This window comes from Mesoplodon mirus, assembly GCF_964341445.2.
Source record: "Mesoplodon mirus genome assembly, chromosome: 18".
In the NCBI taxonomy this organism is placed as follows: Eukaryota; Metazoa; Chordata; class Mammalia; order Artiodactyla; family Ziphiidae; genus Mesoplodon; species Mesoplodon mirus.
The window spans coordinates 3,421,724-3,444,525 of NC_138994.1; the positions used below are offsets into that span (position 1 = coordinate 3,421,724).

At 55.4% G+C, this 22,802-nt stretch overlaps 1 protein-coding gene across 2 annotated transcripts in view; it reads right to left on the reverse strand.

Moving 5' to 3' along the window:
- Nucleotides 1–8,424: 8,424 nt before the first annotated feature.
- SRCIN1 (SRC kinase signaling inhibitor 1) overlaps nucleotides 8,425–22,802 on the reverse strand; it is a gene marked incomplete at its 5' end in the record, with an annotated part of 66,903 nt that continues 52,525 nt past the window's right edge. For both annotated transcript variants that reach the window (XM_082604373.1, XM_082604372.1), the window contains 4 exons: nucleotides 8,425–9,437; nucleotides 17,435–17,581; nucleotides 22,029–22,181; nucleotides 22,468–22,622. In XM_082604373.1, coding sequence (XP_082460499.1) covers nucleotides 9,303–9,437; nucleotides 17,435–17,581; nucleotides 22,029–22,181; nucleotides 22,468–22,622 — 590 coding nt within the window. In that variant the 3' untranslated portion in view covers nucleotides 8,425–9,302. The remainder of the gene's footprint in view (nucleotides 9,438–17,434; nucleotides 17,582–22,028; nucleotides 22,182–22,467; nucleotides 22,623–22,802) is intronic.

The window sequence follows — 22,802 nt, forward strand, 5'->3', positions numbered from 1 at the left end:
GCATGAGTCAGCTGTCTCACTTGTTTGGGAGGGAGGAGAGGGCAAGAAAGGGGCTAGGATGGCGCAAGAGTGAGGCACCTGGCCCACGGAAGGAGGGCAGTGGGGCTGGACCAGGTGGTGGCAGGATGGAGCCAAACCTTTGCTTCCTGGTGGCTTATAGGTGTCCTGGGAGACTGGCCTGAGCAGTGACTTGGGCACAGAAACAAGATGGAAGGGCGCTGACCCTCATTGCTGCAGGAGATTTTCATGCACCTGTTCTCTCTTTTCCTGTAGAGACCAGGAAGGTGCACAGGCACCTTCCTTCTCAGGTCTGTCTGGAACTTCAGAACGGTCTAGAGGTGCTGCCGAGCAGAGAGGAGGCTTGGGCAAGGCCCAGGCCACTGATGGGGTCCATCCTGGCCAGCCATCATCATAGGCACTCCAGATCCAGGCGCTATCCCAAGAGGACAGTATGGGTTTTGCCCTTTGTCTTATTCACATGTGTAGGCCTTACAACCTGGGATGGGCTTCCTTCCATGTCATGTCTCTATAGTTGCCCCTGCCAGCTTCCAGGCTGCCTGTGATGAGCCTAGTAGCCACCGGTAGGGAAAACAGATGACAGTTGTCAAAGAGAACCTAGGGAAGAGCCCTGGAGCTGGGATGAGCTTAGTGGCTCACTGAATCCCCTTCCTCCCTCCACCTCTGCCCCATAGCTTGTTTTTGTTTGGCAAATGAGCTACAGCCAGTGTTATTGTGGGCCCACACCAGCCCCAAGGGCATTATATGTCCTAAGCTAATCCTCCAACACTCTCTGGGGCTCTGGCCACAACGCTGTTATCTCCATTTTATATATGAGGAAACTAAGGCACGGAGACGTGACATACTTGTCCAAGGTCACACAGCTAGTAAGTGGTGAAGCCAGGATAAATCTAAGCCCTGAGAAAATACATAAAGACAGGGTTACTGCCAATTGGGCCACCTTCAAGCTGTAGTAGGTTTTGGATGAGAATGGATCAAAACCTTGTGTTCTTCTTCAAAAACAAAGAGAAATGAAGACATCTCCAGTAAAGAAAAACAGAGAATTTGTCGTCAGCAGACGTGCCCTATAAGAAATACTGAAGGGAGTCCTGCAAGCTGAAGTGAAATACACTAGATCAGGGGTCCCCAGTCCCCGGTACAGGTCCGTGGCCTGTTAGGAACCAGGCCGCACAGCAGGAGGTGAGCGGCAGGCGAGCAAGTGAAGTTTCATCTGCTGCTCAGCATCGCTCCCATGACCACCTGAACCATTGCTCGTGTTAACTGCCTGAACCCTCAACCATTCCCCCCCTACCCCCTACCCCCACCCCAGTCCGTGGAAAAATTGTCTTCCATGAAACCGGTCCCTGGTGCCAAAAATGTTGGGGACCACTGCACTAGATGGTAACTTGAATCCACACAAAGAAATAAAGAACACCAGTAAGGGAAACACATAAGCATTATAAAAGACAGTATAAACATTTTTATTTGTAAATCTTTTTTTGTCTTTAACTCTTTGTCTTTAAAAGGCAATTGCATAAAATGATAACTACAAGACTGTATTGACAGGCTTATAATGTATAAAGATCAAATTTTTATGACGATAATAGCATGAAGGAGTCAGGAAGGAATATGGAGTTATAATGAAGCAAAGTTTTTGTACACTATGAAAATTAAGTTAATATTAATCTGAACTATATATATATATTTTTTTTTTATTTAAAAAAATTTTTTTTAGCTGCATCGGGTCTTAGTTGCGGCATGCGGGATCTTTATTGGGGCATGCCGGATCTTCCGTTGCAGCATGCAGGCTCAGTAGTTGTGGCACACGGGCTTAGTTGCCCTGCAGCATGTGGGATTTTAGTTCCCCAAGCAGGGATCAAACCCACGCCTCCTGCATTGGAAGGGCGGAGTCTTAACCACTGGACCACCAGGAAAGTCCTGAGAGTAAATCTTTTTTTTTTTTTTTTTTTCGGTACGCGGGCCTCTCACTGTTGTGGCCTCTCCCGTTGCGGAGCACAGGCTCCAGACGCGCAGGCTCAGCGGCCATGGCTCACGGGCCCAGCCGCTACGCGACATGTGGGATCTTCCCGGACCGGGGCACGAACCCGTGTCCCCTGCAGCAGCAGGCGGACTCTCAACCACTTGCGCCACCAGGGAAGCCCCTTGAGAGTAAATCTTAAAAGTTCGCATCACGGGACTTCCCTGGTGGCGCAGTGGATAAGAATCAGTCTGCCAATGCAGGGCACACGGGTTCGATCCGTGGTCTGGGAAGATCCCACAAGCCGTGGAGCAACTAAGCCTGTGTGCCACAACTACTGAGCCTGCAAGCCACAACTACTGAAGCCCACGCTCCTAGAGCCTGTGCTCTGCAACAAGAGAAGCCACGGCAATGAGAAGCCTGTGCACCACAACAGAGTAGCCTCTGCTCACCACAACTAGAGAAAGACCATGCGCAGCAACGAAGAACCAACACAGCCAAATATAAATAAATAAATTAAATTAAATTTTAAAAAAAAGTTCGCATCACAAGAAAAAAATTTTCTGTAACTAGGGATGGTGACAGATGTTAACTAGACATTGTGGTGATCGTTTCACAATACATACAAATATTCAATTATTATGTCATATACCTGAAACTAATATAATGTATGTCAGTTGTACCTCAAGAAAAAAACTTTATTGCTCCTACCATTTTATTTCTGTAAGCAATGAACAATTTAAAAATGGAATTAAGAAAACAATTCTATTTAAATAATAAAATACCTAGGAATACATTTAACAAAAGAAGTGCAAAATTTGTACCAAGACAACTAAAACATTGTTGAAAGAAATTTTAAAAGATCTAAATAAATGGAAAGATATTCCATGTTTCAGAAGACCTTATGTAGTTAAGATGGTAGATTCAACACAATCCCCATTAAAATCCCATCTTTTTGTCTTTTTGGCAGAAATTGACAAGCGGATCCTAAAATTCCTATGGAAATGCAAGGGACCCACAACAGCCAAAACAATCTTGAAAAAGAAAACAAAGTTGAAAGTTCCCAATTTCAAAACTTACTACCAATCAAGACATGTAGTACTGGCATAAGGATAGATATATATTTCACAGGAAACATTTCTTTGGAAAACTCCAAATCTTTTTGGGTTGAACTAAGAGGAATAAGGATTTTTCCCTGACGTGGGCATGATGGAGGCCTGAGCTGAAGCGGAGAGTCTGTGGATTTTGAGTGAAATTTCTGGCACTGTGGCCAGGGGTATGGGATGGAGCTTCCTGCCAGGTATCATTATGAGTGCTGTCAATCATTCGGCATCAGGGAGTGTCAAGGGAGCCTGTGTCAGCTAATGGGCACGGTGGCCTCGTGCCCAGGGCCCCAGCACTGTGGATGGTGCTCAGCTACCCTGTGAGCTCCAGGATCGCTTAAGCCACTCAGAGGTCAAAGAGGAAGAACACACCCAGAGGACTCAGAGGTGTGCAGTGAGGGAGAGAAGATGTGGGCTTCCCAGGTTTCTATTTGTAAAGCAGTCCCTCTTCTCCTATGAATTAGGATCCGGCTCTGAGGCTAACCTGAGGTCAGTCAAATCCTTTGCCCAGTCACTCTCCCCATCAGTAGACTGGAGATAATAATACCAATAGCCCACGTGATGAAGATTAAACGAACACTTAGTAAGTGTAGTGATGAGTATTATAAAGCACTAAGAAAGCGTGGCTATTGGGAGAGAGAAGTCATGGGTTTAAGTCTTAGCTCCATCACTTTGTAGCTACAGAGTCTCTGAGATTCAGTTTCCTTCCCTCAGCCCTCAGATTGTTTGCTTTGAGTGAGTCCAGGCAGCCGTCATCTGTACCTGCCCCTAAATAACAGCTCTGCTCTCACTCCTGCCCTGCCCTCGCCCCATCTCATCACACCACAGCCACAGGTAACTTCTGAAGCAGCATCAAATCACGTCACTTTCTGACTTAAAACCCTCCTATTGGTTCAACGGCTCTGAGAAGAAATCCACTTTCCTCACCACATTCACCCAAGACCCCCTGTGATGGGGCTTTGCTCACACTCCCATGTCATGTCGTGCCCCCTTTCCCCTTCTCAGTCTCCTTGGGTTTCATTCATTTCTAGAACCCACAGATGACTTCCCACCTCAGGGCCTTCTGTGTGGGACACTCAGCCACCAGCTCCCATACAGCCACCCTGTCCATTCTGAAGATTTCCCCTCAAATGTGACCTCAGGGCCTGGTCGCGCTCTCTGAAGTGGTCCCCATTTCTCAAGGCCACAGCCGTTGCACGCCTGCTTCCCCAGGGCACGACTCACCGTCTGCCTCGATTTTGCTCAGGTATTTGTGTTTCGGCTGAGTCCCCTCCTAGGCGCTCAGCCATAGTCCCAGTGAGTCAACGAGCAGCGCCGGCGAGGAGGAGACAGTCGGGAGGCATTTGAAGGACGAATGAAGTGCCTGGCATAATTCCTGCCATGCATTGATGGTTCCATTTATTATTTGATCTTGAACTGTCAGTGACAGGTGATTCTAGAAGATGAGGAGGTTTTGGCTACTGGCCCAGCTTTCTGGGAATAGAGTGGGAGAGAGAAGGCAAGATCTGCTGACATTTAAAAAGGGACAAAAGGGATGAGGTCTGGCTGAGAGTCTGAAGGGCTGCTTGGTAAGTGGGTGACCCATGGAGTGGGGCCTTGCCTGCAGACAGCGAGCACATCCTCACCCTCAGCCTCCAGTGAGGCCTGGAAGAGGGTGGCATAGGCCACTGATGTTACCTCATGGGATGGAAGGGACGGTTTGCGGCAGGCGGGGGTAGAGGAGACCCAATAATACCCCAGGTCTCAGCCAAGCTGGAGAATGCCTGGAAGGGCAGGCTCAAGGACCCTTAGAACATGCTGGGACAGTGGCACAGCCTTCAGAATTCCAGGAAAACCTGAAAAACCCAAGCAGGACATCTGGTCCACTCGATGGCGGGGCAGGCTAGACTCTGATGTGGTAGCCTTGGAAGGGGCCAGGCAGCTCACTGGCTACAGGGCCAGGGTGCAGGGCTCCCACCCAACCAGAATCGAGGGTAAATCTCCTCTCAGGGGTCTTCTAATTTCATAGGCGACCATGGAGTAAGTGGAGCCTGTAGGCCTTTGAGGAGGACAAAGCAGAGACGCAGCATGATTGGGGCTAAATCTTCAGGCGAGTATTTTTCAAACTGTAGGTTCTGACCCATTCAAGGGTCATGAAATCATGATTCATGATTGAACCCAATTCAGTGGGTTGTCACCAAATGTTTAGACTATAACAGAAAATAGCAGAGTACACTGTATGTAGTAGGTGCTGTTTCACTAAATATGTGGGTGTTTGTGTGTGGACATGTCTAAATCATTGAGATGTAAAATGGATTTCTTTTTTTTTTTTTTTGGCTGTGCCACATGGTATGCAGGATATTAGTTCCCCGACCAAGGATCGAACCCGCGCCCCCTGCAGTAGAAGTGCGGAGTCTTAACTACTGGACCACCAGGGAAGTCCCTAAAATGGATTTCTTACTGTGAGTTACAGCTCTAAAAAAGCTTGAAAGCTGATGTTCTTGATAGGATGGGTGGATACCATTAAAGGGTCATCCCACTCAAAGGGCAGGAGGCCAAGACCCGATCCAGGGGACTGCTGGAGGTAAGCAGACCCGACTTGGCTTTGGGGGAAAGCATTGGGTTTGGAGTCGGGCAGAGCTGGACTCCAATCCTGACTCTGCATCCAACTAGTTGTGTGACTCTGGGCAAGACGCCTAACGCCTCTGGCTTTGTCACTTGCAGGTGTGACGCCAGTAGCTTCCTCGCTGATGGTGGTGAGCTGGCGCCCCGTGAGTTAGCGGCTCTTCTCCAGCATCTGGATGAGGTCGGTTCTCACGGGCTCTTGCAGGCAGCAGCAGCCCCAGGGCCCGTTTCGGCCTCTCCCTCTTCGCGCTCTGCCAGCTCAGCTGAGGGGCAGTGGCTGCCAGGGATTCCCCATCCTCCATCCCACCCACCCCAGCACCTTCTAGGATGAAGATGAGAAATAATGAGACAGAAGCCTCTAGGAAGGAGATTCAGGAGAGGAAGAAGAAACAAGTTTTATTTAAGCCCCAAACACTTGGCTAGAAAAACCGAAAAGGAAAGAGAGCAGGAAAGTGGGAGAAGAAAAGGGACATTAAAAAAGAGAGACAGAGAAAACACAGCAACCCTTTCCATTTAGAAATTGTCAAGTTACACTGACAGAGGTCACAGAATATCCACAGAAGCCATCACTGCTACACCAACACGGGCCCTACAGGGTGGACAGGGCGGGGTGCGGAGCCGGGCTCGCCCTGGGGGGTCCCACCTGGGACCCCTCTCAGAGCCTCGGGCCTGAGGCTCCTGGAGAAACAGCATATTGCGGAAGGGGCGGGAGAGAAACCCCCCATGCGAGTAACACAGCACAGTGGGCAGGGGCTGGGGGGACCAGCTACAGGGGTCCCCCCAGACATCTTGGTTTTCTCTTGGTCAAGCACACACTGATGGACGGAGCAGCGAGGCGCATGCAGCTGGGGGGGCCTTGACGTGCTGGGGGCTTGGAGAGGGCCCAGGGGCTGGAGGCCTGGGAGGGGAGCCGGAGGGAGTGATGCAAGGACGAGGGACCATACACACAGGCGCTCCCACACGCGGGGTCTACACACATGTGCACGTGCGTGTGCAGCTCACACGCCCCTCCACGTACACCCTTCTGTCCACACACATACAGGTCACACATTACATGCGTTCTCACATGCCAAGGCCCTCCACATCAATGTGCAGTGGGCACATGCCAATGCCCAGGCCAGTTACATGCACCGCTGTGTGCACGCCTCCCTGCACACGTGTGGGAGGTCACGCCTGTGCACGCTCATGCTTCCTTCCCTCCGCACACTGGTGAATGGACTTGTGCCAGTAGATACACACACACACACACACACACACACACACAGAGGCTGCGCACAACTCCTCCTGTAAATGTGCAGGCACCAAAATGAAAGATGCAAATTCCACTGGGCTCCAGGTGAGTGGGTGGGGTGGGGCATAGGACTCCCTCCATTTGCTCCCTTGTGGATGGACACGCCCTTCCTCCCCCCACCTCCAAGAGACATTCAACTCAGGACAATGACGGTGGGGCAGACGTTCAGGGCACAGGGTTGAGGGCGGGAGGTGCGGCAAGGGAAAAGTAGCAAGCAGAGAGTAATGGAGTGGAGGGAGGAGGGGGCACCACTCCCCGCCTCCCCCCCGAGTCAGGGTGTCTCTGTACAGCCGAATCAAACCAAACCGTCTCACTGGACCACAGAAGCCAGGCCAATGCGCCCACCCTCTAGCCCCCTCCCCTGCCAAAACAGCGGCCAGGGAGAGAGTGCCGTGGTTTTCTTTTTTTTTTTCTTTTTTAAATATTTATATATATTTATATTACGTATATTATATATATATATAATATGTAAATATATTTTTAAAACAATATAAAATGTTAAGACACTTCACTTAAATGTAAAGAGTTGCCTGCAATTAAAAGTAATTGCATCATTTATGAGGTCCTTTTTTTTTTTTTTTTCTATTTTCCAGGGTTTTTTTTTTCAGGACAGATTTTTTTTTTTACCTCTTCTTTTGTTATTTTTCAAAAAGGCTTGCTTGCCTTTGTACAAAAATGATCCAAAGCTAGAAAACAAGGATGAGCCAACAAAAACAACAACAGAAAAAGAAAGAAATGAAGGAACACAACCCAATTCCCCCTCCTGCCCCAACCCTCAACAGCTCCCCGTGGCTCTTCCCCAAACTCCAGGCTCCAAGGTCTAGGAGGTTGTGCCCCTGCGATGGCTCCTTCTTCCTGTGCTTACTCGGGGAGCCTAATCCCAACGCCCCCTCCCCTGTGCTTACCCCACTTTGTGCTCCAAATAGGAATCCTGCTCCCTGGGGACCCCACTCCATCTTCCTCCTCCTCCCCCATCCACATACTCTCCCTGCCGGCCCCTCACTGTGCCCTGGGGGGAGCGGGGCTAAGAGCCAAAACTGGTCTCTCCCGCTCCTTCTCAGGACCCCACTAAAAGAAAGCCTCACTGCCCACAGCCTCTGCAAAGCAGGCGCCCACAGGTTGGCGGGGTGCTGGCTGGCTGGTCAGGCTTCAGGGACCCTGGAGGATCTCACCAGGGGTCCCCAGCCCTTCCCTGAAAACCCTCACATCTCAAAGAGGATGGTTGAAGGTCAAGTCACCCCACCTGTGGGGTCAGAGCTGTCCTCGCTGCCCCCCATGAAACCCCTCTCTATTCCCCCCCCACTTCCCTCACAACCAGACCCTCCCCACCCTCCAGGCCTCAAAATCTAATCTGCTACAGGCCCTTCATTCTTGCCCGCCCCACCCCCGTTAAATAAGTTAATGTCACTTAAAGTGCTAAATTAGGAAACTAAAAGTACCAAATACCCCTCCTCAGGGCTGCCCTCTCCCAGGGCAGTGTCCCCAGTGTCAGGCTGTCTGCTCAACCCACCGTCCACAACCAGCAGTCCAAAGGCGCCCCTTCCTCCGATCAGCGCCAGCCAGGCAGCCCCTCTCCACAGGAAGGTGGTCCCGGGAAGCCAGCTCCTCTCCGAGGACACACAGATTCCACGGGCTCCCACCACCCTGAGGCCCCTCCACCTCTGGCCTCCCTCTCCAGCCCGTCTGTCTCGACTCCAGGCCCACCCGGGCATGAGTGGACGGGAGCAGAGAAGCAGCGGCGTTGAGTCACATCCCGAGGTTGGACAGACAGGTGGGGCACCTCCAGGGCCAAAGTCTCCCGATGTCCTATTTTCCAGCCTGATTTTGGGGTTGGTCCAATGTCCAGGTTTTCCTCCAGGAGGGCTTCCAAGGGAGGGGGAAGGGGGTGTCTGGCTGCTCCAAGTCTCCACGGCGTAGAGTTAGTTTGGAGTGCTCTTGGGAGGAGTGTGTGGGAGACGAGGAGGTGGGGCAGGGGTGCAGGAACTTCAGGATGGACGTGGGAGGGAAAGTGGGGAAAGAGAAAAGGAGGCATGAGGACAGGAAGTGTGCCATTCTGGAACAGGAAGTCAAGGGAGGGTGTCATGTTTTGGTTTTTAGTTTTACTGGTTTGCTTTTTCTTCTTTTTTTTTTTTTTAAAAAAAAGATAATTAAAAGTGAATCATTAAAAAAACCAAAAACACCAACAGGGGATGGGCAGAGAGAGCTGAGGACGGGCCACCTTCAGGGGGTCTGGAGAATGGTGTCGGGGTGGGGTGGAGATGAAGGGAAGCCGAGGAGAGAAATGGCCAGGATAAGGGGGGGTAGGCGGGGGTGGGGGGTAAGGGAGTTTCTAGAAGGAGATGGAAGAATTCCTCGCCCCAAAGGAAGTCAATACGGGGATGGAGGTTCTGGAAGCCGAGGGCTTTTCTGAGACTGGGCTTGAGGTCTCATTTGACCCGCTCATCTCTTTAGACGGTTTAGTGACCTGGAACAAAAACAGAGGTCAGGGGTCAGAGAGAGGAAGGGGAACCTTCGTGCTGGCCCTCAGTTACAGGGGTTTTTTTTTGTTTTTTTTTTTTTGTGGTACGCAGGTCTTTCACTGTTGTGGCCTCTCCCGTTGTGGAGCACAGGCTCCGGATGCGCAGGCTCAGCGGCCATGGCTCACGGGCCCAGCCACTCCGTGGCATGTGGGATCTTCCCGGACCGGGGCACGAACCCGTGTCCCCTGCATGGGCAGGCGGACTCTCAACCACTGCGCCACCGGGGAAACCCCAGTTACAGTTTTAAAAAGTGAAAAATCTCCACAAATCCAAGAGAAAATTAACTGCAAACAGCAGAAATCAGAGGAGGATCCGGAGAGAGTGAGTGGTCCCGAGACAGGGGAGGAGGGGGGGCCACAGCAGGGGCAGAAAGGGGGCACAGGGTTGGAACAGAGGGCCTGGGGTGGGAGGGTAGGTCCACAGTTACCGATAGGAAAGAGAGAAGGCGGGAGAGAGAGACCAGAGAAGCACAAGGGAGGGCAGCCCAGGGCCAGGATGGGGACCAGGAGCAGAGTGGGTGGGGAGCAGGGAGAGGGCAGGAGAAGGGAGGAAGAGGTGAAACGTTAGCTGCCAAAGGGGAGGCGGGAGCGGGGCAGCCCAGGCTGGGAGTAGGGCCCAACCAGCCAGCAGCCCAGACAGGGCCCCTTCCAGCCTCAGCAGGTCTTACAGGAGCAACTGAGGAATGAGCTTGTCCTCCTGGGGGGCACTTCTTTAAAGACCCTCCCCCCCGCCACCTCCTGTCTCGCAAGTGTTCCTCCAGCTCTGAGCTGTGCCTTGTGGGTAATGGGAGGTCATCCCCTCATGATGTGTCACCTCTGACAGAAACAGCCGTGCCCCCGCCTCACCTCCAGCAGACCCCTTGCATTTACAGTGGTCCTGGAGGTGATGGCCTTTCACAAATGCAGATTCCAGGGCCCCACCCCAGGGTCCATCTCTAGCGTGAGCTCAGGAATCTGCATTTTAGGCAGGCACCCCACGTGATCCTGCTGCACAGAACTCTGAGATGACTCGATTAGGGCAACATGGACCAGGTTTTCTCTCTGTAGTTGTATCCACTGTCCCTCCTGGCCTTGCTTAGCTACCGACCCATCCTGATCAAAAAAGACAGAAGGGATGAGGACTAGAAGCAGAGAGCTGTGGCACTGACAGAGACCTCCTGCAGGCCAGGTCTGGGCACGGTCACGCCCTTTCTCCCTGACCTACATTATCACCCAGCTGCTGGGCAGCCTCTATCAGATGCTTCGCAGGGGGAAACCCAGACGGTGCCTCCCGCAGCCTGGAAGGGAACCAAGGAGACCGTATGTACCTGACTGGCTGACAGTGAACCCGCCCTTGAGGTTGCTGGTCACATTTCTTTTTCCACACGTGCACAGCAATCCATCTCTGGGTTATGCTCACCACACTGCAGTCTGAGGTCTACATTTTCCTCTTTACGAAAATCTAGGCAAGAGTTCCCCGTTTGGGTCTTCTAACCCCTCTCGTCGTGACTGGCTGCTCATTCCTTACTCAGAGGGGTTCTAGGCCCACAGCCCCACATCCTAACAACCACTCAGCCTTTTGCCGAGTGCCACGTGCCAGGCATGGCCTGTGTTCGCAGGGTCCGGGTACCCGGACCTGGAGACAGACTCATTTAAAGACAACCTAGAGGGGACTTCCCCGTTGGTGCAGTGGTTAAGAATCCGCCTGCCAATGGAGGGGACATGGGTTCAATCCCTGGTCTGGGAAGATCCCACATCCCGTGGAACAACTAAGCTTGTGCGCCACAACTACTGAGCCCATGTGCCACAACTACTGAGCCTACGTGCCACAACTACTGAGCCTGCGTACCACAACTACTGAAGCCCGCACGCCTAGAGCCCGTGCGCCGCAACAAGAGAAACCCCCGCTTGCCGCAACTAGAGAAAGCCCGCGCGCAGCAACGAAGACCCAACGCAGCCAAAAATAGAAATTAATTTTTTAAAAAATTGAAAAAAATAAAGACAACCAAGAGCTCTCTTCCTCCCGTATCACTTACTTGTGCTCCAGTCCCACCCCTCCCCACCCATCATTTCCCGTTTAGAGTTCTTTCTCCCAAAGCCAGGTGGGAGGGGAGCATATCCGCTCTCCCCTGTGTCCCTTCACATCCCACCGCGTCCCAAGCCAGCTGTTGGTTCCCTCCTGGCTGTCCTCTTTGGTCTCCGCTCGCCTCTCCAGTTAAAAGCTTTTTCCATTCCTTCCCTTTAGCATTTGTCAAGAGCCTCGGTCTACTCTGAGCTTTGGTTTTTGGAACACCCGCCTTCCAGCTTGTGCCGCCACCTGACTCCTGCATTCAGTCAGGTGATGTGTCCTCGCCTAGGCGATGTCCCCCTTGTCCTACAGCCAGTGCAAGGCCTTTAAACTTCAGCAAGCAGCAGCGTTCACCGGCTTACGTGGATACCCACCTTCTGCATGGAGACCTCTTATACTTGCTCTGTGAGCATTTGTTTTGTAACAACTTCTCAGGCCATCTTCCCTCCCAGGAGGCTGGCCACAGCAGCGTCCAAAACCCACTTTTCTGAAGCTGAGGGAGCATGTCCAACCGTGCCCAGTGACCATGTCCTGTGCTGCTCAGGGCTCTCCACTGGCACAGCTGCTGTCTCTGAAGGTTCTCTTTGCTTCCGTGTCACCAGCCAGTCCTCCCCCTATTGCTCTTAATTATGTCCAGAAAAACAGAGCTTTGTCACCTTTGTGACAGGCAGAAACCTCATAGATGGTCAGCTTTAGCTGGAGGAGACTGGAACCGTTAGCCAGACCCAAAGGGCTGAACCCCACACCCCTCCTCTTCCTGTGGGCCAGAGTCTAGCCCCCTCTCTGCGCCCCGAGCCTGCCGACCTGTCCCTCCGGGCTACGAGGCATAGATTTCCACACAAGCGTAGGTCATCTTGATGCTGCCCACCCTGTTGGCGCCTCCTCCAGGGCCATTCCCAGGGCCACCTCCTCCTGCCCACATGCCCTTCTTCCTAGCTATTTGCCTGAATCAGGCACTGGGCTGGCAGAAGAGGTGGGGCTTCCCCCAGCCCCAGGGGAATGGGTCCTGATAAAACCTATGGCGATTCAAGCCGTTCCCTTCTCCTAGCCAGTGACTGATCTAGAGACGGCAATGAAAAGAGAGGGGAGGTCAGCTGGGGGCCCCTGGGGAAGGTTCTCCTGCTCCTACAACGATCTGTGTGCCTAGGAGCCCTGGAATGAAGGCAGATGTGTTCGGGTGGGGTGGGATGATGGGCCAACAGAACAGAAATATGGAAGGAACCCAGGTCTTGATGTCCTTGAGCTGCTGAATTCCCCAACCCTGGAACCTCCCTGCTTCTTGTTTCGTTAGCTAATACCTTTCCTTGTCATTTAAGCCATTTCGGAGTTTCTGTTATGTGCAGCTAAAACCGCTTAGACGGCCACACGTGAGGCCCGCCATTGTTCTAATGTTCTTGTCAACAGCGTTCCCGTCATGAGTGCCGTCTCCCCAGGGGTTGGCGGCACCCATGGAGTTATGCTTCCCGGCAAAGCAGTAGAATCCAGCATTAGGACAAGCAGAGTTTGTACCTGGCAGACCTGGGTTTTAGTCCCCGCTCTGCCACTTCCTAACCGTGTGACCTTAGGCAGGTATCTCTCTGGGTCTTCATGTCGTTACTCACAAAGCAGGGATAACAGTCCGTACAGCACCAGAATCCCGTGAGACGATGCACACAGAGCACGAGGCCCAGTGCCTGCACTCAGGATGCAGGCAATAAATGGTAGCTATTATTATTCTTATTATTATATCATTAGTACATTAACATTTCACGTCTGCATTGTCTAGTTCCATCCGGACTGGGCCTGATCAGTGGCAAACCCATTCATCCACTCATCCATTCTTTCACCCAACCAACAAATATGTACTGAGTGCCTGTGTGTGCCAAGTACTCTTCTAGGTGCTGTAGGGATGTAGCAGTGGTTAATGCACAGATTTTTAAAGATATAAAGTTGTGGGCTTCCCTGGTGGCGCAGTGGTTGAGAGTCCGCCTGCCAATGCAGGGGACACGGGTTCGAGCCCTGGTCTGGGAAGATCCCACATGCCACGGAGCAACTGGGCCCGTGAGCCACAACTACTGAGCCTGTGCGTCTGAAGCCTGTGCTCTGCAACAGGAGAGGCCACGACAGTGAGAGGTCCGTGCACCTCTATGAAGAGTGGCCCCCGCTCGCCGCAACTAGAGAAAGCCCTCGCACAGAAACGAAGACCCAACACAGCCAAAAATATAAATAAATAAATAAAAATTTCAAAAAAGATATAAAGTTACGAGGATTAAATCAGATACTTAAAGTTGGCACAGAAGAGGGTGCTGTTTCTATTTGCCTCTCCATCCCCAGATCTGATTTCTGCCCTACTCTGCACCCTGGTTGGCTGACCCCGCCATGCCTTGGCTGGCTGGCTTGGCCGGGTTTGCCCACCGGGGATTATGACAGGGCGGAAAGAGAGAGGGGGTGAAGTTTCTTCCTTACTCCCTCCCCACTTGGTGCCATGTCGCTGGCATGCTGTGCCCTCCATAACTATAGCACCTACTGTCCAGCTCTCACAGGACTCCCTAAACCCTATGTCCCCAGACCCCTCTCCCCAGGGAGGTCCAGCTTCCTGCTCTCACTGGTCCCTGGGTGCCTCAGCATCTCTTGCTGGTCCCTTCATTACAGTCTCTTCACTGGAACCAATGGAGGAGATACACTAGGTGTCCAACAGTTGCTTAGCCGTAGTAGAAGAGGGGGTGTCCACAGTCTCATGCCTGCACCAAGCCCTTGATCCTTGTCCCCTGGGAATCTGGCTCTCATTCCACCCCTGAATCTTGAGCACAACATCCAAGAGCTTTTCCTCAATCATTTCCTCTGATTTCTGTGGTATCAGGCACTGTTGCACCCCCTCGGAACTTTCTCCACTCCTCCACCCCGATTTCTTTGTCTGGTCCTGGCACTTCTATTCCCCTCTCCCTCATCATTGTCAAGGCAGCTTCGAGCTCCTGGTGTCAGAACCACGAGATGAAGGAGAGGCCTCTGTCCAGCCCTTGGCCCTGACAAAGGTACAGTGCAGCCAAGCACGGTGGTGACTCCTTCCCCTTGGAGAGCGCTCTGTGGCTTTCAAAGCTCTTTCCCACACACGGTATTATATTACATGAACTCAGAAGCCGGCCTCTGGGTTTTTGTCCCCATTGTACAGATGAGGAAGGAGCCTGCAGAAGGCAGAGGACTTTGACCAGGGTCACAGACTGAGCTGGGATGGAACGGTGCCCTGGCCTGAGGATGGAGGGCCAGGTGATATGGGTGACTGGAGCAAATGCAGGGGCTGGGGTGGGGTGGGGTGGGGGGCAGGCAGGGAGAACTGGGCTGAGGGAGCCAAGGTTGGTCATGAAGTGCCAGGGCGGCCAGTGAGGGAGTTTTGATTTTCTTACCCGACTGGGGCTGGAGGGCACGGGTGGTATGCTGGGGGGGTGATAAAATCAAATCTGCATTTTACAAACAACCCTCCCCACCCTGCAGGTCTGGGAAGATAGGTTAGGGGTCACAGAAGTTGCAGGGAAACCTTAGAAGGGCACGCACTGGGGCACCGAGGCACAGGATAATTTTTTCCCCTGCTGCTTTATAGCATTTCTTTACTTTAAAACATTTCTGCAAAGAACGTGTAATACTTCATTAGAGAGAAGATGCTTTTTTAAAGAAAGGTTTCTAAAAAAGTGAACATGAGAGAGATACAGCCACACCAGTCATGTGGGAAGAGAGAAGCACCATGTAGCTGGGGAAGGTGAGGGAGTGGGGGAGCTCAGGGGACCCCTCAGCGCAGGTGGATGCCCGGGGCTGGTGACTTTCCCAGGTGCTGAGCAGCGAGCAACAGGGGCAGGTTTGTGCTCAGAACAGAGACTTGGGCAGGGACAGATGGCACCTGGTGCCCAGGGAGAGGAGCACGTGGTGTGAGCGGCAAAGAGGCTGTGGAAGAAGATGGACGCAGGGGAGTGAAGAGGTGGGCAGAGGAGAGGTGCCCAGGAGGGTCAGTGAGGGCCAACAAGGGAGGAGAGGATGCCAAGGAGCGGAGGGTCCCACGGCCCCCCAGTGCATGTAGGGGGGGCAGGGTGTGTGCCCAACATGCTGCAGAGAGGTGGGTAGAGCACGGTGCAAAGAGGCCATTTGGAGGCCACTGGAGACCTAGCCACGCCCAGGGGTGAGGCTGGAAGGAAGCAGGAGGAGGGGGTGGGTTGAGGAATGAATGGAGGAGAGGGCGTGGAGGCGATGGAGGTGACTGGGGCGGCAGGAGAGAGGGCAAGAGGCAGAGGAGCTGGGTGCTGGGGGAGTTGGGAGTCAGGGTGAGAGGTGGGGAGCATAATTCCAGAGGAGGGAGGCGCCCGCTGAAGAGGCTGAAGCAGCTCTGTGCGGGGGTGGGGGCCTGGGTGTCAGTCTGGATTTGAACCCTGCTCCAGCACTTGCCGGCCCTGTGACCTGGGTAAAGCCTCAGTTTCCCCATCTGTCAAATGGGGATAATAAGGCCCATCCTCAGAGTAGTGAGTGTGCAATGAATTAAGGTGTGTGTCTGGCACCAGTGAACACCCCGGGAAGCTCAGCAGCCGTTCTAGACCCGAAGAGAGACCAGCCTGGACAGGATGAGGGGAACTCCTCCTTGGTGGTGGCAGGAAAAAGAGCTGGGGGTGGGATTGGCAGGATGGGTCTGGGGACCCATGAGGAAGACGGTTGGCCAGCAGGGAGCTAGTGAGGGGCCTGGCTGGCCCGTCTCCACTGGACTCCCCAGAGGACCAGCAGGCAGGCCTGTGTGCCCAGGGCTGGGCAGAGCCATGTGGTGGGAAGGGCTGTGGGATCCCTGGGTCCCAGTCCTGGCTTTGATGCCCCCTCGCTGTGGGCCCGTCGGAAGTCCTTTCCTTCTCTGAGCTGTCCCCTCATCTGTAAAGGAGGTGGCTAGACTTGCCCATCTCTCACCTCCTGCCTCTGAGCCTAGAACCTTCTTCAAGTCACAGCATCTGGACATTTCATGACCCCCACTCCCACCCAGCACTCAGAATGGACCTGGCATACAGGAACTGCTCGGAAATACTTACTGAACCAAATGAGTGCACACGAGGTCTCTCTAAACATCTAGGCCTGAGGACCACCTGCGTCTTCCGACCGGGCCACAGGTGAGCCACAGGGCAGAGACATCCATGGGCGAGGCTGTCAACTCTATATACCGTCCCAGGCCCACTAATTAAATCTAAAAGAGGGTGCAGCGCCTCCACCACTACTACGGCACCCACCAGGGGGCCGAAGTACTTCTCCCCTTTCTCCCCCTCCCCATTAACCACACTGCCACCCAAACACGAGACTGAAAAGCAGATGCAAAACTGGTTTCTCCCTTAGTTGGGAGGTGGCCTGAGAGCTAAGAGGGAGGCTGAGATGAGAGTGGGGACCCCAAAGAGCAGGTGGGACCTGAGAGCAGAGGGAAGGAAGCAGAGGAGGGGAGTGGAGCGGCAGGAAGACAGGCATAAAGGCCCCTTCCACACCCCGGGGCCACCAGCCTTAGCAGGGTCTTGTCCAGGAGCGGCCGAGGAGACAGCCCTCTCTGGTCCTGAGTGAGGGGCCTTCTGAGAGAGGAGCCATCTGGCTGAGAACCTGGTCCTGAGTGAGGGGCCTTCTGAGAGAGGAGCCATCTGGCTGAGAACCTGGTCCTGAGTGAGGGGCCTTCTGAGAGAGGAGCCATCTGGCTGAGAACCAGATCCTGAGCACCGGGACTGGGGAGAGGAAGGAGAAGATGGCTTAAGGGACCGGTGGGGCAGCCCTGGCCGGGAGGACCTCTCTGGGCAGCCGGCAGGAAGGTGGTCACAGGAATACTGGCAGGAGATGGCCAGCACACCACTGCCAGTGGCGGGGGGAGGGGGAGGGCGTCTGGATGGGGCCCAGGCCCCGCCCCCGTGGCGCCCAGGCTCACCTGCTGCTGGGCCTGGATCCTCACGTACTCGGCCCTCTGCTTGCCGTGTTTGCTTTTGTCGGGGCTGCCTGCCTGGCCCTGGGCCGCCTTCAGCCGAGAGGTCCCCAGAGTCACCACCTTCATGGGTGGCACGCTGCCACCGCCACTCTGCAGGAAGAGGCACGGGTCAGGATTGGAGGTGGGGTCACACAGGCACCCCAGGCGCAGTGGGCCCTCTGAGACCTGGAGAGCCCTCCCTGGCTCCACATCCCCACCCAGGAATCAGGCCCACTCTCTGAGGCCAGGTTTAAGGCCTCCCTGCAGGAGAGGGGACGGGGCCCCCGGCCAGGTTCCTAACAGCTCCTGGGTGAGAGCCCTGGTGGCTTCCTTGAGTAGCCCGGGGGCAGCTGGTGCCCTTCTGGGGGAGGCATTTTTAAGGTGAAGGTCCCTGGCACCACCACCACTCCTGGCCCGAGAGAACGTGCCTGAGATTTGGGGGAGGGGCCTCCATAATGGCAGACAAAGTAGGATTGGCAGCCCCAGGCCCACATCTTCCTCTGAATGGGAGGATGGGGGGGGAAGTCTCCCTAGAGATGGACAAGTCCAGCCCCCTTGAACCACCCCAGGGACCAGGCCTGCCCAGAAGGGCTCCGGGGATCCAGAGGCGCAGGCAGAGAAACAGCAGAGACAGAGAGAGTCAGACAGGAGAGGAGGAGGGGAGGGTGGGGATGCAGAAGGGGGAAAGAACTTTATTTGTCGGTTTACAGATACAGAGCGGAGAGGAGAGGCCCTGGTCCCCACCACGGCTGGTTAGGCTGATCCCTGGGCGGGCCAGCTTCCCAGCCTGCCAGGGGCTCTGCCTGCAAAGCCAGCCTGGCACTGGGCTCCCAGGAGGGTGGCGGGGCTGAGAGAAGGCCAGTGGGAGGAGGGGGCTGGCGCGGTGCTCCTGCGGCCTCCCACTCCCTCCAGCTCTGAAGACTGGAGCAGGAAGGTAAGAAGAGAGGACGGGGCAGGAGGCAGCCACCTGGGGACCAGGGGGCGGGGGTGGGGGGCTGCCGGGGGATCCCGCGGCAGGGGCCGTGCCCATCTGGCTCAGGGTGGCTTCCAGCTCCCGGAGCGTCTCCTCCAGGCTGTCCATCCGCTGGGTGGTGGCACCGCACCCCGTGCAGCCCAGGCCAGCAGCACGCTGACCCCTGCACTCCCCGTCGTGTCCAGAGTCCTTGAGGGTCTCCTCTGGGTAGGTCTCGGCAGCGGAGGGCTCCTGGGTCCTGTCTGGGGCAGGTCCCCGAGAACAGGGGACCCCAGCTCCTCCCTTTTCTGGGCTGCAACTCTCTGTCCCCAGTCTCTTCAGAGCAGCCCCTTCCTTCTCCAGCATCGAGTTGTTCCCGGGCTGGGAAACCTCAGCCATTAGCCCTGGCGGGGCCTGTGGATTACCCCAGCCCCTCCCGCTGCCAGCCAGGGTCCGGGGTCGTGGGGTTGGGGCTGTCCTGAGACTGGGTTCCTCAAGCCTGGCCTCTGGTGGAGAGGGAGGTTTGGGGGCACACTCTGTCAAGATGATCCGGGGGACGCAGAAGGGCCCGGGGCCTGCAGCAGCCTGCGGAGAGAGGAAAGATGAGGGAGAGTGTGATCCCTGCAACCAAAGCACCCTGAGCTGGGATGGGGGTTCACATGTGGGTGAGCCCAGCCCCTTCCTTTCACAGATGGGGAAACCGAGGCAGGGGAGGGTCCTGACTGAGTTTACCCAGCAAGTTAGAGGCAAAGCTGGGACTAGAACTCAGGCCTTTTCCCACCACACCCTACAGTCTCCCACTTTCTGGCAAAGATGCCAGTTTACCTAGAAGCACAGACACATGTTTACATCTCATCACCCATGTTAAACTCTGAGAGCAGCTCTCATGGTTGCTGCCAGGAGTTTACCCGTCTGTGCGATGGAGTAACAATAACGTGAGGCTGGTGGAGGATGAAGTGGGCACGTGCTTGGAACAATGCCTGGCACCGTGTAAGTGCTCCATAGATATTAGCTATCTGTTGACTCTAACTGGATGTCCGATACCCACAGCCCCGTGTGGGTGGAGACCAGGTGTTGGCCTCTGGCCTCGGAGGGTGGGTCTGCCATCCTCATCTCAGGCCAGAGACTCCTGGTCCCTAACCCTTACTTCTGGAGCTTTCTCTGAGGGCTTCACAGTCACAACGGGAGGGGCTCAGTTAAGTCCCTCTGCTGCACAGGCTTGGGCAAAGCTAGAGCATCTGCCTCTGTGTGAGCGTCCCGGGCTCTGGCTTTGGTGGGGGCAGAGAGAGAGGCCCCCAGTCACCCCTACCCCACTTGCGTGAATTCTGGTCTAATTCTGAGCAGAGTTTTATACCAGGAACTTCATCTTTAATCCTTTCTGTTGCCTGTGAAATGGCTACTACTCTCATCACTTTACAGATGAGGAAACTGAGGTGGGGGGTATCATGTAATTTACCCAAGGTCACTTACTCACAGCTAGCTAGTGGCAGAGCCAGGATTTGAACCCAGGCAGTCTGACTCCAAGTCCAGTGCTCTTTCCACTAAAAGGAGCCATGGGGAGATGCGTGGGGGGCAGCAGGGACCCCCAGACCCCTCGCCCAAGGCAACCCACCCAGCCCTGCCACCTGCTTACCTGGATGTGGGAGGTGCAGACTGGGAAGGCAGAGAGGGCGACCCATGCCCGCCCGGCTCCACTGCCCGATGGCGCCTCAGGATGCAGAGGGGCAGCCAGCCCAAAGGGCCAGTGGAGGGGCTCTGCCCACTGGACCCCACCAGGACTGGCTTCCAGGGCCAGAACGGTGCAGTGGCTGGGTGCAGCGGGCCAAGGTGCCGAGGGCACAGCCAGCCTGGGGCAGCCCTGCCATACTGTTCACCCCGAGACGGCTCCTTGGACTGCTCTGTGCCCATCCTCTGCCCAGCAGACAGCACTGTCTACCCGTTTGGTGCCTGTCTGCTCCCCCCGCCAGGGAGCCAAAGCACCACCAGGTCTCAAGCCAGGCTAGAAATCAGGTGGCGGCCAGCACAGAACCCACTGTGGGCCAAGAGAACCAGATGAGGAAGGTGAACACGTGCGTGCATGGGAGGCTCCCCTCTGCAAAGCAGACGCCCTCCTGCTACAACCTAACTGGGCAGAGGGAGAGATTCCCAGACCACCGCCCCGCAATTCCCCCTCCCCAACCAAGCACAGCCCCCTGGGGTGCAGACAGCAGGTCACCCTCAAATTCCCAAGAAAAAATAAAAAGGAAGTAAGTGCAGCAGGACAGCAGCAAGGACTGAAGTTAGAGAGAAGGAAGAAATTCCCAATGTCGAAAGACAGAACCGGCAGCCAAGGAAGGGCGTGGGTTTCTTCCATCCCAAGCTCTCTGCCCAGGTGGGGCCATGGGGTGGAGAGAGGCTGTCAATGAGCCTCCCTCCTGGGTATCCTGGTGCCCAGTGCAAGGCACAGATTCTAGTGGGAGAAAGAGCCCCCACCTGGCACAGGCAGCAGAGTAGGGGAGACGGGGGCAGGGACTAGGCAAGGGCTCAGGACAGTGTCAGACTTTGAGTTGGGCCTAAAGTCATGTAACAAGCAAGATCCAAACTCCAATCTTGGACCAAGACAAAACGTGGGCTTCGGGCCGGACCTAAACTCTGGCTGCAGATAGGAACAAAATACCCAAGCCACCACACGCCAGACCCGGAATCAAGCCTGTAAGGAAATGCAGACCCAAGGGGGCCACCAGGTACCAGGCTGCTGGAGTCTGGAGAGGGAAGGAAGGGTGATGCACCCCTCCTTGGGGCGGGGGAGGGGGGGAGGCCGTGGCAGCGGTGGGACTCAGGGATGTGACTGGCAGGTTCTAGCGGGGGTTCTAGCGGGTTAGCGTGAGAAGTGAGGAGAGGAAGCGTGGAGGCACAGGCAGAGAGAGCGTCGTGAGAGGTGGGGGGCAGCCCGTTACCTTCCACATGGGGCCCGGGGCTGAGCCCCCAGGAGGCCCCGGGTCCTGGGGGAACAGCAAGGTGGGGATCGGCTGGCGGCAGGGCGTGGGGGGGAGGGGAGACACTGAGCTTCTCTCAAACACCTGGGGAGCAGAAGGTGGGGGCAGGTTTGGAGGAGGGGGTACAGGGAGGATGGGGGTGCTGGGCTCTGACCCAGGCACTCATGGGGAGGGGGCGGCCTGGCCTGGCCCTCCTTGGCCCCTCACCATGGCCACTGGCCACCAGAGGCCCTGGTGGTCCAGGTCTTCAGCCTCTCGGGGACGGGTGCTGAGAACACTCGAATCTGGGTGACTTACAGCACTGGGAGAGGGTCAAGGCATATGGGTGAGTTTGTTAGAGCTTCTGTTCTCAGAACCCTAGGGGATGGGGGTCTCAGAGTACAGGAGGTGTCAGGGCAGTTGCGGGGCGTCTCAGACACTACAGTAAAAACCTCAAACATGCCGGGAGGGACTTTAGACCCCCTCCCCCATTTTACAGTGGAGAAGAAACTGAGGCAAGAAGCAGCCTCAGTGGGGACCCAAGAATCCAGTCCCCTGTCCTAGTCCGGGCCCCTCACCCTGGGGTCAGCTTGACAGGCAAAGGGAGGGGGCCTGGCTGATGACTCAGGGGCCAGGTGCGCCCCCGACCCACCTCCAGCTCTGCGATGATGCGGTCCTCGTCGTCCTCATCCTTGATGGCAGAGGCCATGATGGGGGGTGTGGAGGATGGGCGGGCCACCTCGGACACGGCTCGGCGCAGCTTCACCTGGGGCTTCTGCACCTCCAGCTCCTCAGACTCGGCCTTCTGCAAGGGCCCGGTCCCCATCAAGACCAGGCTCTGGTCCCCTCCAGCTCACCTCCTAGGCCCCAGCACTTCCAGACCATCTCCCACCTGCCCCAGCTCCTCATCTGCCAGGATGGCCCCTTGCCATGGAGGAAGCCCAAGCCAGAAGCAGAGTCACCACTGGCCAGCCGCCTTTCTTTCCTTCCACTTCCTCTGAGAGAAGGGACCACCCCAGAGAGCCTCCAGAGGTCATCTCAGGCATCCCCCCAGCTCAACCCCCTGACCCCTACCCAAGCGGTGGTGGTACCTTGATGAAGGCCGAGTCCTTCTTGCTGGTGACCACGACCTCTCCAGTGCGCGTGGTGGTCAGGCCATGGGAGGAGGGGAAGCTCCGGCGGGGAGGGGGCGGCGGGGGCGACTTGGACGGCTTCTCCGTGCGGTATCGGGGCACTGTCAGCTCATCTGTGGGCAGCCAAGGGACTGGGGGTCAGGGGACTCGTAACCCTGGAGTCTGTGCACCACATCTGACTCCAGGGTTAGGATAAACCTGGCTTCCTCCTCCAGGGAGGAAGGGAGAGGAACGCGCAGGGGAAAGGACACAGGCCCCCTCCTCCTTCTCTCCTACCTCCCCATGCAATCCAA